The 17,419-nt window shown below is 31.9% G+C and overlaps 2 protein-coding genes across 2 annotated transcripts; one reads left to right on the top strand and one right to left on the bottom strand.

Moving 5' to 3' along the window:
- Window positions 1-3,663: 3,663 nt before the first annotated feature.
- Window positions 3,664-10,189, top strand: LOTGIDRAFT_230450 (hypothetical protein; the record flags this gene model as incomplete). The annotated part of the gene is made up of 4 exons (XM_009048216.1): window positions 3,664-3,673; window positions 3,962-4,097; window positions 5,231-5,794; window positions 6,178-10,189. The coding sequence occupies 4 exons, from the start codon at window positions 3,664-3,666 to the stop codon at window positions 8,201-8,203; spliced, it is 2,736 nt and encodes a 911-aa protein (XP_009046464.1). The 3' UTR covers window positions 8,204-10,189.
- A 1,376-nt stretch (window positions 10,190-11,565) lies between these two features.
- LOTGIDRAFT_156951 (hypothetical protein) lies at window positions 11,566-16,461 on the bottom strand (the record flags this gene model as incomplete). The annotated part of the gene is made up of 6 exons (XM_009048215.1): window positions 11,566-11,658; window positions 12,167-12,281; window positions 13,638-13,719; window positions 14,157-14,265; window positions 14,911-15,032; window positions 15,348-16,461. The coding sequence occupies 6 exons, from the start codon at window positions 16,459-16,461 to the stop codon at window positions 11,566-11,568; spliced, it is 1,635 nt and encodes a 544-aa protein (XP_009046463.1).
- Between the last annotated feature and the right edge of the window lie 958 nt (window positions 16,462-17,419).

Here is a 17,419-nt window from a genome sequence, read left to right as displayed (position 1 = left end):
CCTTGTATATTACGACTGTATTTAACAGGTAGACCGTTATTCACATTACAAGTATGATACAGGTATAGGTATATAAGTAAGTACAGATACTTATCTTAGTTGAAGGCCTGTATGTGGGACTTAATCCAAAATTTACTATTTGACCATTTTTAATATTTTGTGATCAAGATAAACTATGCTGTCTTTCATTGATTATTAACAAAAAAAATCTCCATAAACGTTATAGGCTATACGTGACAGGCAGGGCCACATACATTAGGGCTTTGTTTTGTTCTGTTTTTGTTACAAATAATTAATGGTAGTCATATCTAAATAAGACAATTTATGGATAGATACTTCTAGAATATTTATTACTTCAACGTTTTAATGTGGTTCTCACACCGTCATCAGGAAATTAATAATGATTAGTAAGTCATATAATTATGAATTGTTACGAGAGCATAGCCAATAACATAATTATCTAGTCCAAATAATCTACAGGTTTAGATCATCATTCTCTGAACGTGTTGAAGCGCATGTTACTTGACATCATATTATATAGATCGAGTGTTCACATTACATTAATATATAAAATAACTTGTATATGTGTTTATACTGAATTCGCTTCATGTGTGACAAATTGAGAAACGAGTAATTTCTAATTTGCCATATGTTAAATCAATGAACAAATTACTTCATAAACAATTTTATATTCATATTTCATTCTTCATATCCTTAAATTGTTTGTAAATGCATTGATTGAGTTAGTAAAAAATTCCCAGTGAGATTAAAGAGTTGAAGTCGCAATACATGAATAGAGAAAGAAAAGAATTGTAGGTTAAAAATGTTATGATGGTATTTGTTTAAGTATTTATATGTATTAGGGAGTATATAGTATACTCTTGAGAAAAGGAACTATGTAAAATATATAAATAAGTTCAGTTTCACAGCGTGATACCGGCTGGCAAGGCCGATCTTGTAAACATTTACTCTTAAAATAACTCTGAAATCTCTAGCTTGTTTTTCACAACGAATTCTTCAATTAATATTCTCGATGTACTCAGCTGTTTGTTCTATTTTGTTAGTTTCAACAATAATTTTATTCGAAAAAGTATGGAAACGCTCTAAAGGAGACATGTTTGATCACATTTTGACTCTATAGTCCGGCATTTGCTTACTCATTCCAACCTCTTAAAGATAATGTTGCTCTCAATTGACATGGACTGATGTCGATGACCATCAAAACATGTATCAGAAGCTGTTTTGGATAAGCCATTTTTGTAATTATCTTTTGGCCTTTGAATTCAAAAGGTCATGGAGTGATTGATTATTGACATATCTGAAAATTGTCAATGTAAAAAATTCACTGAAACGAAAATTGATTTTTACGGTATATTTGTAATCGGATAGTTGTTGAACTTTAGGTAGTTGGCCATTTAATATTGTAAATGACTTTGGATATTTTGATGTTTTTGAGCAATCAATCGTTTCGATTATTAACGATAGACCAGGCTGACTGACAACAATTTGCTTGTCAGTATAGTTTTCTGTCTATCCCTGGTTCACTAGTTTCAGTAGACATACTAAATATCATAGGCCACTAACTTTGTATACAAGCCTTTAAATTCATTGTGTTAAATGGGTATGAAAGATGATGAATGCATTGAGAAAGCCATCTAGTCCGTGACATACAAACCATCACTTGTTAGAAAACTCATAGTCGTCTATTGAATACTACCAAATTTAATTCATGTACAAAATAAAGAAGCTTAAAGGCCATTGCGAAATGAAAATCTGAGTAAGGCATCTCTTTAGGCCTTGAAACAGTTTGTTGTTTATTAAGAAAACATGCGGATTTACCATACCGTGGGTATTTTAAGGAATGTTTTGGTATTTTGTAAAGCGCAGGGTAAGGATGTTTTTTGTTATATGAATACTTATACAATGGTAAAGGTAATGATTATCTGTCGTTCAGAATGAAGAAATAATAAGGTTTTGAAATAGAATAATACGATAAAGCAATTTCATACATAAGCTACAAGATAATATGAAAATCTAAATTAACACTACTGAACCGAAGCACGTTTCACAATAGTGGGTGTAAAACCGACATAAGCTTATTAGCGTAACTGCAGCCGTTTTTATTCTGTCAAATAGATCGATATAGATTTAGATAATTTTAAAAATTATATACTTTCACAAAGGTTGAATTTATTATATATTGTATTATATTATGTTTATAGTAACCTATAATCAATGTCTGTCCAGTATCTGAACTAAGAACTCTGGGATCTTGCTGTATTTTATTATGTTTATAGTAACCTATAATCAATGTCTGTCCAGTATCTGAACTAAGAACTCTTGGATCTTGCTGTATTTTATTATGTTTATAGTAACCTATAATCAATGTCCAGTATCTGAACTAAGAACTCTGGGATCTTGCTGTATTTTATTATGTTTATAGTAACCTATAATCAATGTCAAGTATCTGAACTAAGAACTCTAAGACCTTGCTGTATTATATTATGTTTATAGTAACCTATAATCAATGTCCAGTATCTGAACTAAGAACTCTAAGACCTTGCTGTATTTTATTATGTTTATAGTAACCTATAATCAATGTCCAGTATCTGAACTAAGAACTCTGGGACCTTGCTGTATTATATTATGTTTATAGTAACCTATAATCAATGTCCAGTATCTGAACTAAGAACTCTGGGACCTTGCTGTATTTTATTATGTTTATAGTAACCTATAATCAATGTCTGTCCAGTATCTGAACTAAGAACTCTGGGATCTTGCTGTATTTTATTATGTTTATAGTAACCAATAATCAATGTCCAGTATCTGAACTAAGAACTCTGGGATCTTGCTGTATTTTATTATGTTTATAGTAACCCATAATCAATGTCCAGTATCTGAACTAAGAACTCTTGGACCTTGCTGTATTTTATTATGTTTATAGTAACCTATAATCAATGTCCAGTATCTGAACTAAGAACTCTGGGACCTTGCTGTATTTTATTATGTTTATAGTAACCTATAATCAATGTCTGTCCAGTATCTGAACTAAGAACTCTGGGATCTTGCTGTATTTTATTATGTTTATAGTAACCTATAATCAATGTCTGTCCAGTATCTGAACTAAGAACTCTGGGATCTTGCTGTATTTTATTATGTTTATAGTAACCTATAATCAATGTCTGTCCAGTATCTGAACTAAGAACTCTGGGATCTTGCTGTATTTTATTATGTTTATAGTAACCTATAATCAATGTCTGTCCAGTATCTGAACTAAGAACTCAGGGATCTTGCTGTATTTTATTATGTTTATAGTAACCTATAATCAATGTCTGTCCAGTATCTGAACTAAGAACTCTGGGATCTTGCTGTATTTTATTATGTTTATAGTAACCTATAATCCATGTCCAGTATCCGAACTAAGAAAATATTATGTAATAAAGTTCAATGTTTAATCTGAAGGAATACAATTTTTTTTTATTATAAATTTAATGGTTTACTGTGACATCTGTTTCAACATAACTGAATTTAGTGTACTAGTACAATACGTGTCAAACTGTTTTAATCTCATCATACTGTTTTAAGTTGTGTATATTTTTAACATTTATTTGAGTGTGGACATCATTCCTTGCTGTAAACTTTTTATTTTTTCATTGTAGAGCGATGACCGAAGGTAGGATTTCAAACGAACTTTATACGCGCACAAACGCGATATTGTATTTGTTAAATTTAGGTGTTGAACGGCGGGGTGTGGTGTTTTCGGGTAGCGAAATAAAGAAAGTAGTACTGCCACGCCTAACGCGTCTAATTTTATGTTTATCGTAAATTTCTGGCCTAACATTTTTAAATCCTACTCTTGCTGGTCAGAGTTGTTTTCTACTTGCACAAAATGTACTGATTCGATTACACAATTACACATGTTATTTCGAATTATACTTATGTGATTTTCTTTGTTTTTCAGGGTCTGATAGTATGAAAAAGGGTAGCAGATTTAGGTGCAACTATTATCGTATATCATCAATTGTGGTCATGTCTTTTCTTGTCCTATTTATGTATTGGGCTATGTTCTCTTCAAGCAGTGCAACTGACGTAGAGAGGTACGTACTGATAAATATATAAAAGAAACACTTATTTATTAACAATGGAGAGTAAATACTATTGTCTGATAACTGTTATCTAGTTCAATATACGTAATCTTGTATAATTTTGAATAGTAGTCATTAATGTTCTAGTCCATTAGCTAATACTACATAATTATTTGAACAGTTTGTTTTGATAAAAATTTTATATGGTGGCTATACATCATATCACATGTCTATATTAAAACAACAGGCACACCACTAACTGGTTATAGTTTAATGCAACGTTTGACGTAATTGATTCTACCGTCGTGCACAGGTACAGCGTTAAAAAGTGACGAACAGACAATCACGGGTCGATAACATTATGAAATGCATAAGTTGCATCGTTGTCTCTGTCTAGGTCAGGCTGGTATCTTCTGATAAATAAATAAATAATCTTTATTAACAGTATTTAGGTCTACGACCCATATATACATATATCAATAAAGTGCAATATTATAATGTGTGATGATGGAAAGATAGCAATGTTTCGAAATAAGAACCACTAAATAGAATCACTAAATAGAATACTCTAGTTAAATTTCTCTTAACATGTCTACTTAGATCCAAAGTTAGATAGTCAGCTTGGTCAATATTCAGTTTGAAAGACCCATAATGTTCTAGGCTTTGACGGTCTGTCAGGCTCTCAGATAGATTTTGTACATTAACATCTGATAATCTTAACTTAAATTGGTTTATAAAATTTGAAGGTATCTTCTGATAGAGTAGCTTCATGTAGTCTCTTGGCGGCCCTTGATAGTTGCCCTTTTTACATACTGATTTGTAGGTTTCCTGTACACACCTCTTTAACTGACCCCCTAATCCCACATTAAGGAGAATCACTATGTGTCTTAATACGTGTCCGAGGACGACGATGGAAACGACTAGAAACGTTCCACGAAACTTGAGTGATTTTTGTTCCATAAAGCCGTGTCTATATATCGTACTTAAAAGTGCTTAATGTCATTTGAAGACTTGTAAATTAGATTTAACTTCCATTGGTATATTGATTTGAACAATGGCTGTTTCAACGCTGTGTGTCAATCTGCAAACTGGATGAACGCGACAGTTTCATATGACTAACACTATTACGTTCCTTTCACTTTCAGCGCCAATGGCTTGCAATCAAGAAATCTTATAAGCAACAATCGGGACAAATTTAGTGAAAGATTGTTCAACAGATTGGATCAAGACGAAAGACTCCGTAAACTTAAAAACAATCTACCAACATTTGATAAAGATGTAACATCCTTCCAAAGCAGACCTAAATCAATGAATGATCTGAATATAGACAATACCGACATACGGCAAGATATTCCTTCGAACAAGGAGCAGGTTCAAGATTCCACCAACAGGGACCAAGATTCCAATAACAGATTCAAAAATGGAAACTTAATGGAGAAGAAGGTACTGTTTGACACTCCTCATACAAGTAGAGAAAACCAGCAACCTAAACTAGACAACCCACAAGAGCACGGGGACAGCCCAGCAGTAAATAGTTGGAACCCTCAATCACAGACACAGAATAATGCACAATCAACTAATTCTAAATCTGATAAGTGGATAGTACTGACTACTATACAATATCCAACAGAAGATGTTAAGTTTTTAGCTCAGTTAGAGGATTGGAATATAGTTGTAGCTGGTGATACTAAAACTCCTCCGGATTGGCAGTAAGTGTTGATTACACATTTCATTACGCATTTTTCAAAAATTGCAAAATCTTCTCATTTCAGTATGGATGCGGGTTTGGTAATGTACAAAGGATCACTTTAAAAAGTTAATAAATTTTGGTAACCTTTGTTGGATAACAACTTAATCACCTTTGAAATACAATTTCGACAAGATATGATATATAACAAAACGATATAAATTCTTATAGAGTATGTTTGAAGGAAAAACGTTCGCATCTGCTGTCTTTCATTGTCTTTTTATTTGTTTTGCACTTTGATGCTAAACGTCTATCCATGGTTATAATCTTAACTATTTGGTCCGTCTTTGAATTATTAGATATGCACTCATCTTATTTGTAAATCATATCATTTTCTCATTCTAGATTTGGTAACATTCATTACCTAAGCGTCGACAAACAGAATGCATTGGGTTTTGAAACTGTGAAGCTGTTGAAAACCAAAGCTTACTCTAGGAAGAACGCTGCTTATCTGTATGCCTTACAGCATGGTGCTAAAATTCTGTATGAAACTGATGATGACAATAGGCCCCTGGATCATCTGAAAAACTTTATTTACGAAGCAAAAACTACTGGTTTGAAATTTGTTGGACAGAATTTCTTCAACCCCTATCGACATTTTGGACAGCCGACTTTATGGCCACGTGGTTATCCCCTTGGTTTTGTTGGAAATGAAAACTACACCGATAATTACAGACTAGGCCTGTATAAAACTCCATCAGTTCAACAAGGAGTAGTAAATGGCGATCCTGATATGGGCGCCATGTTCCGACTTACCAGAAAAACCACCACAGAAATGTTGAATGTATCATTTGATGGCGAAGCTCCGCCCGTCATTGTTCCCCCTGGTGTATTGGCACCGTACAATTCCCAAAACACTTTTTTCCTTTACGATGCTTTATGGTCATTGGTCATTCCACAGACTGTTACATTTAGGGTGTGTGATATATGGAGAGGATATTGGGCACAGAGATTACTGTGGGAGATTGGGGCCAGTGTTGGATTCTTTGGTCCTAATGCTTTTCAGAAGCGCAATTCCCATTCGTATGTAGTAGATGCCATTGATGAGGAATATCTTTACTTCAAGACTCACGATTTATTTGATGCTCTGTTAGCTTGGAAGTGTGACGAGTCTTATTCTTTCTTTAAATGTGTAATTAGTTTGACAGAACATATGAGAGATAAGGAATTCTGGAAAAATGGCGATGTCGATTTGATCAAAGCTTGGATCGTTGACTTACAGAAGATTGGATACAAAGAACCACAACGTGTGCCATTTACAATGTTACAACAGGGATCAATTCAGCAGTCCAACACAGATGAAACGAAATTAACTTTCACCGCTAGAGAAATGTTCCCACCAATGTATTATAAGAGTAAATATATTGTAACCTCCTACTGGAGCCACGTAGAGAGAGTACTAAAAACCTGCCACCCACTCAGATTTCCTATAGCAGATCGTTCCGTCCAACAACCAGTACATTCAGACATTGTCCTTATTGTCGTATTTAAAACCTCTAATTACGAAATCATCCCAAAGCTGAACACACTATATGGATCTAAATTCCCACATATTGCTTATTGTGGTAGCGACTTTTCTGAATATCAAAGGAGATCAAAATCTTTTTCAGAGCCAATTACATTTGTTGAGGCGAAAATAGAATCCGGTTTCTTCAGCTACAGATGTATTTCTCAAGTGATGAAGATGAAGTACAGGCTCAATGGTTTCCTTATGATTGGAAGTGACACCTTAATCAATCCTTGGATTTTCGACACGATGACTGACAGAAAGAAACTATGGTTTGATCACTCTAAGTTATTGAGACCTGTTTCTCGACAAGCTGATCAAATGCCGTCTTGGGATGGCTGGGTTAGCGAATTTGGAAAAACTGCCGTGAACAAAGCCTGGTTAGATTTAAGTGAAAAGATTAAGAGTGATTCTCTGCTGGCTGAAACATTCCAGAAAGAATTTATAAGAAATTTGCATGACAATACTAAGATGGAAGATGGTGTGTTTGTTGGACCATCTGATGTTATTTACATTCCCAATACAGTTTCTGAAAAGGCTATCAGATATTTGGACATATTCTCTCAGCACAATGTTTTACACGAAATAGTAATCCCTACCCTTATATCTGGATTAGATCTGAAAGACAATATGATACCATTAAATGGTAAATACTTATGGAAAACAACTGAAAAGGACAATTTCCATCTATCATTCGACCAAACATTGACATTTTTACACCCAGTGGAAATAGGCAAATCTATGAACACACAACAAGGACTAACATTTTTTTGTAATACTTACTTACCTTTGGTCATTGGTGGCAAGAGACCACAACAGTTCCGACAGGAACCAAACCAATTTCGACAACAACAACTCGCTTAATACTTTTTGAAATGTTTGTGATATATTCATATATATTCTTGTGGTGCATTTTTACACATATTGTGACTGTGGGATAGTTTGTGGTTTTCAATATAATTTGAAATAGTTCATAAATAAATTTACAGGAGTTGAAGAACTTTTCTGCCATCAGCTTTATTTCGGTGGACATTCAGTATTGGATATTCATGTAATTTTTATTTAGAAGACAATGGATAGTTGTATAGTGTATAGTTATGTATGTTGATATCAAGTCGGACCTTTTTAGGTATTGATCTAGAATTAGGCGAAATCTTTCTTTTAATAAGATTTATAACATTACTGTTCGCCTACAATAATATTAGCATACATGAATTCAAACCATTGCCAACGATCAGATAAGCTCATATAATTATGTCATATCGTATAGACTTACAGTTAATAGACCCGACTTGCATAGATAAACTAATGTAGACTTTCTCATTATTGTGTTATTTGATATTTGCCTTTAAGCTACATCTAAAGCATGTTGAATCATCAGCTGACGGATTACTGATCCTAGGAACAACATTGCTCAAGAAACCTCACCGTATTTCATAACTATATCGGTTTCTAGTACTTTCTACATTAATTGAATGTTGATTATAACCTTTTTCTTAGATCCTTTCAGAATTCATACGCAACCAAACAATTTCCACCTGCCAGAACTAACATATATTTTTGATTGTCTTCTTTTGTTGAATGTTAGTTTTGACTTTTAGGCTTGCATTCAAATTGTATATAGTTTGTCAATTTTTTTATTCAACAATGTCAAAAAATCAACAACAAAAAAAAAAAAAAGAAAAGAAAAGAAAAAAGAAAATTAAACTAGAATGTAACACCAGATTCATGATTATTTAGATTTTGAAATATTGACGCTATAATACCTGCCTTGAAATTATTGATTTCTGTTTGGTGACGCCACATTGCACCACATACTTTACGACATAATTGACATATCGAGCTAATGTTTATTGATAACAAATATTTAGATGACAGCTGTACAAATTTCAACCTATTTTGACAAAAAATGTGCTTTGTTCAACAAATTTATCAGTTCGAATTATTACTGATAGAACTTTTTTTTCTGAATAACAATTTGAAAACTGAACTGAATGCGAGTTAAACATTAAATTAAGCTGTTTGACTTATCCCAAATCATGTCCTACATCAGTGAATTTTTCAGCGTGGTTTTAATACATAATATAATTTATTTCGTTATCGAGTACGTTATCATTTTTCAAACCATCAATTTTTTGTCTGTGATAAGACTCTCGTCCATGCAGTTTATCATAATATTTTAATTTTAATTCGTTTTATCATGTCTTAATGTGGGTTTGCTCATGCTTTTTTATACTCATGTTTTCTTTATTATAGCGAGATTCTCATTTTTCACATTCCATAGCACGATATTATGAGGTGTATCAACCAAATGAGATTTCGATCTATAGGTAAATTCACCTTCATCTACGTTCAATAACACGCCTCTCGTGATGGTGTCCAGTAAATGGGAACTGAACGTTGACGAAAATTTAATTAGTCGTTTTGAAAGAAATTTTATGACAGAAAGCTTCGATAAAGCTTACTTCTGAGGAGTAGGACACTGATATTTATGTACATCTTGTAATAATTCAAAACACAGAACATCATTTTAAAAGGGTTTCAGTAGTAATACACCCACGGTTTAAATACTATAGGCCTAATTGAAAACAAGTAAAACAATGTACATACATATCTTTGACCGGCTCTAATATATATGTACTGTGTTAATGATTATATTTTTGTTGCTATCTTTGTAAGCTATTTCCTGTTGGGTTGCTTAACAGCTTCTTAAAGAAAGTTGATAAAATTGTGTGAAAGATTAGCCCACAGTAAACAGATGGAAAGATAGTTCAGACTTAATGACGTTTACGAGTATTTCATTTTTACGTTTCATATTTGAGGGAAACCTATTAAAATATAAAATGGTTACATTGTGTTTTCATTTATTAACTGTTTAGTTTTCAATTTAAAGGAATGCCCTTTTAGACAATAAAAAATGGTTGATCCAAAGTCTTTGGGCTACTCTGGTTAAAGGGACATTGCGCTATTTTGATTTTGAGCGGTTGACTTGAGTTTTGAATTAATGTAAAGTATTATTCTGGAGACATAATGGATTTGAGCCTTAAATTTCGACGGCGAGCTCTTAACACTATTACTGATTGGCTTATATGGCTAAAAAAAAAACCTACGATTGGTCATAAATTGGTGCAAATGTCCCTTTAAGTTGTCCCGACCACACAAATGTCCTTTAGCTCAGAAAGTCGAGCACCATAACTTAGAATAAGCATTTGATGGATACGCCTCCTCTATCTATATCACAACCGGTATTGAGTGAGGACAAGGCAAAGCTTCCTAAAGTATTCTGAAAAGAAAAGAGTCAACACTTTTCCGATTCGTGGAAGTCCCATAATTGTTTTCTTTCTTCATTAGCATGGTGTCACAAAAAACTGATTAGACTGATAATGGCCAATTATTTAAATGTAGCTCAAAGCTTTTTAATTCAGCGGAACAAAAAGTACCTAATTTGAAGGCGTCAAAGGGAGAACAGCGGTACAATACCTCCCCTTCGATTACTATCTATAAGCTCGAGACCACAACTAATTTATTTTTAAACTGTCCTTTAAATTACTATAATGAACATAATTCACTGCCTTTGTAATGCATCCAATTATTAGCTTTTGAAAGGCACAGTTCATGTTGAATATGGACGAAACTTGTGAAATTATAAGTTCTAAAATAATGTATGAAAGGTTCAATATATAATTGTTGTCTTGATTGATAATATAAAATGTTTTTATTGCGACAAAGCTGCCAATGATCCTATTTGTGCATAACCTTTGAAAATTTTCCGTTAAAAAAATTAATTCCACAGTGATGTTACTGATAATTTGTTATTATGTTGTGCAGAGATTTGGGTTCCAAAAAAATTACTAATAGAAACGCAGTTATAATATGAAAATCATGGACAGACATCTATATAGACATGAGATAGACATCAATATAGATAGACATAAAGGTGGGAATAAATGATGAACGGTGTAGGATTATCCATACAGTAGAAGATAGTAGAAGTGAATCGTGTCCAAACCAAGTCCGAGCCTCGTGTGTTCACTTGTTCTATTTTCTACTGTATCGATCATCCCACATCCAAGTCGTTTATTTCCACCTTAATTGTGGACCAAAGGACGAAATAATAATATTTTTAATACCAAAAAGCACACTATATATTTACAATGAAATTTTCAATATATAATAAAACTTTAAATTACAAAAACTACAATAATTTACATTTGCAATATATACCTTTAACAATTAACAATACCTATTTTATCAATTTCATGTTTAATGAATGTTTGAATACCTGTTGTGTCCTTGCTTGAAAATAATTGATAGGGAACCTAGAAATAAAAAAAAGAAAATTAATTCATTATGTCATAAGTTTCATGAACAAAATCTGAAAATAATCGTCATTTATGAATATAATACATTCCAATTTGTGTTTTAATTAGCAATTGCCCCAGTTTGAAGTTGAAAACTGAGTTGATAAATGCTAATTTGCAATAAGCATTTCTATACTTTATCCTCAATGCAAATAATACAGACTTTTCTTGAATTCTCAATCCATTGAAAAATCTGAAAGATAAGGCGGCCATAGCCAGCACCAACCTCCCCGAGACTAAGGATACATACAGAGGGCAGACTGACTTAACAGGGAACGAGGATAACCATGGCTGCTCTATGGAAGCGCATATAGACAAGAGCCCCAAACTGAACATCTGAAAGGGTTGCAAGAAAGAGTTATACTTTTTAATCATTTTAGCTTAACATCAACTGTACCTTTTGGTCAAGCGTAGATGATTAAACTTATATCAAATTAATGATAAAAAACCTAGAATGACTACATACCACAATTACTTTAAATCCTAGTCTTGTTAGATGTTTTATAGACAGTCTAAATGGACCAGTAGGACCAACTTCATTCAATAACGTATCATTGAAACCCTGTATCTTTATACATATCCTGAAAATTATTGAGGACTGTATATAACCAATAATCATTAAAACAAAAATACACCTACACAGCAGAGACAAAAGCAGATGATCAAAATCATTTTTGGTAATCGTAGCAAAATGAAAACAAACTCACTGTATAAATGTTTTTTAACATCAAAGGTCAATTTCTTTATGAGAACTAATAAGTCGATTTTTTAAAATAGTTTAACATTTCAACAAAGCCTTCGAAACATTCAAACATAATTTTAAGACTTAGTTGAAATAAAATAACAATAATCAAAGTTCGACTTATTAAATTGAGGAAGAGATTCAAAATGGTTGTAAACTATGTTCAAGTGTGTTATTTCCATGTAAGAACCACACATATTTTCATAAAGGGGAAAATTGAAACATTTAACTAAAGAAGTCAACAACCTTTTTAGGTGGTCTCAGTAGAAATTTCAACACCATACAATAAAAAATCAAGAAGACTGCTCGTGTTTATGCTCCTGGATGCTCAAAATATACTTTACTGGACCCACAATTATTGTTTTAAAGATATGTCAAGCCAATGACAAGACAAAAATTCAAAATAATTCAAAACATCTGTGATCTCTTTAAAGGGGCATTCTGATTTCTTGTAAGGAAAAGTTTTCATTATCAAAAATGTCCTAAGTTATGTCTGAAAATTTTTCTAAAGTATGCTATTTATATCTATGTATCTTCTAGATCAAACTGAATTCATTTTAAAAGGGTTAATTAAAAAAAGAGAGTACTAATTGTTAATTAAGCATTTTGACCTAGTTTTGGTATAATTTTTTATTAGAAGAAACTTTTAAAATACGCAAGAGACATATACTTCTCTACAATTAGGCGTTTAATTTACTGAAATCCATAAATTAGTTTTATTTTCAATAATAAGGGCAATAACTCGATTTCTTCTGATTTTCGATAGGGTTCATCCTCACACCAAATTTCGTCAAAATCTGTCAAACATTGAACCTTCTGGAGTGTTAACAAGCTAAAATTGAACACATTTTCAAGTACAAGAGCAATATCTCATACTGTGCTAAATATTTTTTGATTTTCAATACGGTTTCATGCTTGAGTGATTACAAACTATCATACCAAGTTTCATTAAAATCAGTCCAGAATTGTTCCTTTTTTTTTTTTTTTTTTTTGATCAATTGTGAAAGGAGGGACATGGGTGACAACAATATATACGCTCCCTACTTCATGTAGACGTATAAAAAGTGGAATGTCCCTTTAAGAATATATCATTCACAAAGACTTTTGATCATTTCTCAATTAATCCTGGAATAGTACAATTGGTGATCATTCAAGTCAATACCAACCTAATAAGACATCTTAATATTTAACATACCTATGATGTTTTTCAAGGTTTTCTGGTGTTATATTTTCTAATTTTTCAATAGCATTATCAAAATTCAAGTACAGAAAAGCATCTACAATAAAAAAAATGCTGTGTGATAATCATTTCTCGCATTCAATGAAATGAAAAGGTGCAGACTTTACTTTAAAATAATAGGAGATTATTTGACAATCATTTATCCCATTGAACAAAGATATAAGGTATTTTTTGGAATGGCATGTAGTAATCGGCAATGACACAGACATATAGGGAGGGGATATAATTATGTAATACAGAAAGAAATTGTATTTCATAAAAGCAGTATATCATTTCTAAAAGGGTTTTTACATCAATTATAATCCCAACCCAGTGAACAAAGATCTACATATTATGTTCACATCTTATTTCTCTTTAATATCTGCAACTGGAGAGAAAATTTATAACTGAATCAAATGCCTGAATCAAATGCCTATATGTAGAAAACACTTCCATTTGAATTGATAATTGTTAATTGCTTGATTTTGTACCAACCTATAAAATGTCCTCCAATTACTGTTTTACTATCTATACTATCACTGGGACATATTTTACTCAAAGCCAACAATAACATTTCACTTAATGAATTAGACATAAATGTTCCCTATAAAATACATTAAAATATCAATTGAACACATTCACAAATTAATATGCAATTTTGCAGAAATCAATGACAATAGTTTGTACAGAAACTCAATCAAATTGAAAAAAATCATTTCCTCTTTTTCTTTTTTGCCTCCAATGTAATCTTAAAGGTTTTCTACTGTAATCTAGTTCAAGTGACATTGTCATGTTGGACTCCTTTCATGCTGACAATAATTAATTGTGGGATTTCCTGTTTGGAAATTAACAAAGAGATAAACTTGTAACATAATTTTAATAAGATTGTATGGAGTAGTTTAATTATTTGCATTATCAACTTTTCAAACCTCATTTTATCCAGAATCAGAATCTAATCTTTCACATGATGAAACAACATAAAACTGAGCTCTATCAAGTAGTACATAAAGTATTTAGACTTCAGTTTACTTTATACAGTATTTAACTATAATCATATAAGCATAAATCTAACATGGAGCTACTCTAATACATGTGAAACACTTTGATTAATAATGTACAATTTTCTGTTTATTTCTAATCAAAATGTCATTGTTTTTGTGTTTATATTGATCGATGTCTGATCCTAGGGCCATAGGTTTTTAAACAAAATTAATACTTCAATAAGCCATTGCAATAAACAAAATAGTACCTTCATGTCAAAGATAAATGAATTCAATAGCATTGTTTCAGCAGGTAAATCAAATTCCAATCTTCCAGCCAAAGATAAATTTTGCAGTTTTTGGATTTTCATTACATCTGAAAATTTAGGATCTGTAAAATAAAAATAAAATCAAAACAATGAAGTTTAATGATATATGATAACCTTTTCTAATAGTTTTTAAATGACTTTTCATTGATAAAATTATAAATTTTTGTGAGGTTATAATTAATCAAAAATATGTTTCAAATTTTGGTTGAGCATTGTTCTGTCATTCTAATTAAAATTGGGCAAAACTTTATTTTTCGTTTTATATTACCTTTTTTTCAATATGGCCACTCCAGTTAGGGTCTTAAAGACAAGCCTTTTGAACTAAAGATAACCTTTTGATCTAACCAATCAAATTCTGGTTAATTACCAATACTCACCTTTCTCCAAGCTACTTAAGTCAGTACAAACACTGGCAATAAACTTTGGGTTGATGATAGAAGCTATATGATCTCTGTTAGCTCTGTCTAATATTACCAATGTCCAAACAAGATCTAACTTTTTCAAGGGAGATAAAAATCTAACTTTGGCATACAACTGTTCTGTTAAATACTTCAAGTCATCTGGTATGTTATAGTCTAAGCAAGCTAAGGCTGATAAGATGGGTTGAGTGTTATTCAAAGTAAATGGTTCAAATAAGTTCAAAGTTAATTCTATAAGTACAGAATCTTTCCAACGTAATTTTCCCAGGGATGTTATTGTACGCATCAAATCTGTATTTGATACAACAATATTCCTCTGACTATAAGCCTGTTTTATTACACTGGTTACAGTTTCTAATAAATCGCTATCATAGATGTTTAGTACACCACAAGTATACAAAAGTTTGTTTAAGATTTTCACACTTAACTCACTTAAGTCAAATTCCTTTAAAAGGCTCACAATCTTATTGCGTTGAATTTTAGTAATTGTTATATCTTTATTGCTTGCGGTCAAAAATAAGATATTACACAACTGTTTAGCATCAAACTTAGAAACCAATTCATTTGCCTGCATTATAACGTTCCTGGCTACATCTGTCATTTCTAAATTTAAAAGGTAATATGTTGCACTGATGAGATGATTTGGATCTTCGAATTCCTTACAAGTTTCTTGAACTCTATTGACTGTCTTACTGAATAACTGGAGGGAACTTTCAGTCAAATTGAAAGAAATTTTCTTCTGACTATATACTTCTAAAAGTCTTACTAGGTCTTTTTCGCTAAGTTTGTCTATTCGTGAAATAATGTACAATTCAGCAACAGTTATCAGTGGACAATGAAAAGGGTGTAATTTATAAAGACTAAACAAAAGATTTAAGATATAAGTATCTGGAACATTTTGTTTGTTTTCGTTGTCCAAAGCAAAATGTGAAAAAGCCTTCATTAATCTCTCGTCTTTCATAACAATATCTGTTAAATTAGCGTCTTTTGTGAGGCTTAGCTTTTTACACAAGTGACCAACATAAATTGATGCAGACTGTAAATCAGATACATCTTTTGCTAAATCCAGCATCTCAGGCACGGATTTCTTGATCAATTTCTGTTTAAACTGCTTTTCAACATCTATAACTCTGTCCTCCTTTAGCTCCACATTAGAAGGATTAATTATTTCCGAAATAATTTTGCTTCCAATCAATTTTGATTTAGTACTGAAAGTTTCCGTCCTTAATTTTACTGTGTGTAATATTATTGTATTTGAGATCAGTAAAGGCGGCTTGAAAATTTTTCCAACCGTACATAGTACAGAAAATCGAAACATAATATTGCTGAATATGATTCTTGTGTTGACCTTTTTCTTTGCAACTTTTCTGTTCTGAATAACTAGTTAACTTCAAAACCTCAAACCTGTAAAGTTTAAAACTACATTTGAGAAATTTAATCATCAAAGTATTTTAATTTGGCAGATAATAAAATGTGACAATTAACATTATTGTGTAATTGTAAGAATCTAAAAAAAATTATATTCTCTGAACATTAGTTTTTAAGCAAAGCAGAAAGTTTTAACATTTTTTCCTTATGGGTTGTATAGAGGTTTTCCAAATTCTTTATGTGTATAGGATCGGCGACACTGATGGCATCAATTTACACCATTCCAATTATCACTATCACATATGGCCCTTCAGCATTAGTGACTTCATCAAACACATAGTTTTAGCTGAAACTGCAAGAACCATAGACATCTGATTAAAAATTGGAATAGTGCAAACAGATGCTATCAGTGTACTGATACACATAAAGAATTAAGTAACACTCTTCACAATGCCTTTAAAGAAAATTGATATATCAGCCTCAAAATAGTACTGTTAGTCTCAGAATGTCACCTGAATGCGTTGATAAAAATATGATTTTTCGTAAGTTTACATTGAAAAGAAACACACTTTTCTCTTTGAAATTTCAACCAAATAAAGACCAAAAATTTTGGCTGACAATTGTCCTCTGTAAAAAAAAACAAACAAAATGAAGACAGAATG

The sequence above is a fragment of the Lottia gigantea genome (assembly GCF_000327385.1).
Source record: "Lottia gigantea unplaced genomic scaffold LOTGIsca_12, whole genome shotgun sequence".
NCBI classification, from domain to species: domain Eukaryota; kingdom Metazoa; phylum Mollusca; class Gastropoda; family Lottiidae; genus Lottia; species Lottia gigantea.
Note: the sequence above shows the minus strand (reverse complement) of the source record. Positions and strands in the feature narration are given on the sequence as shown.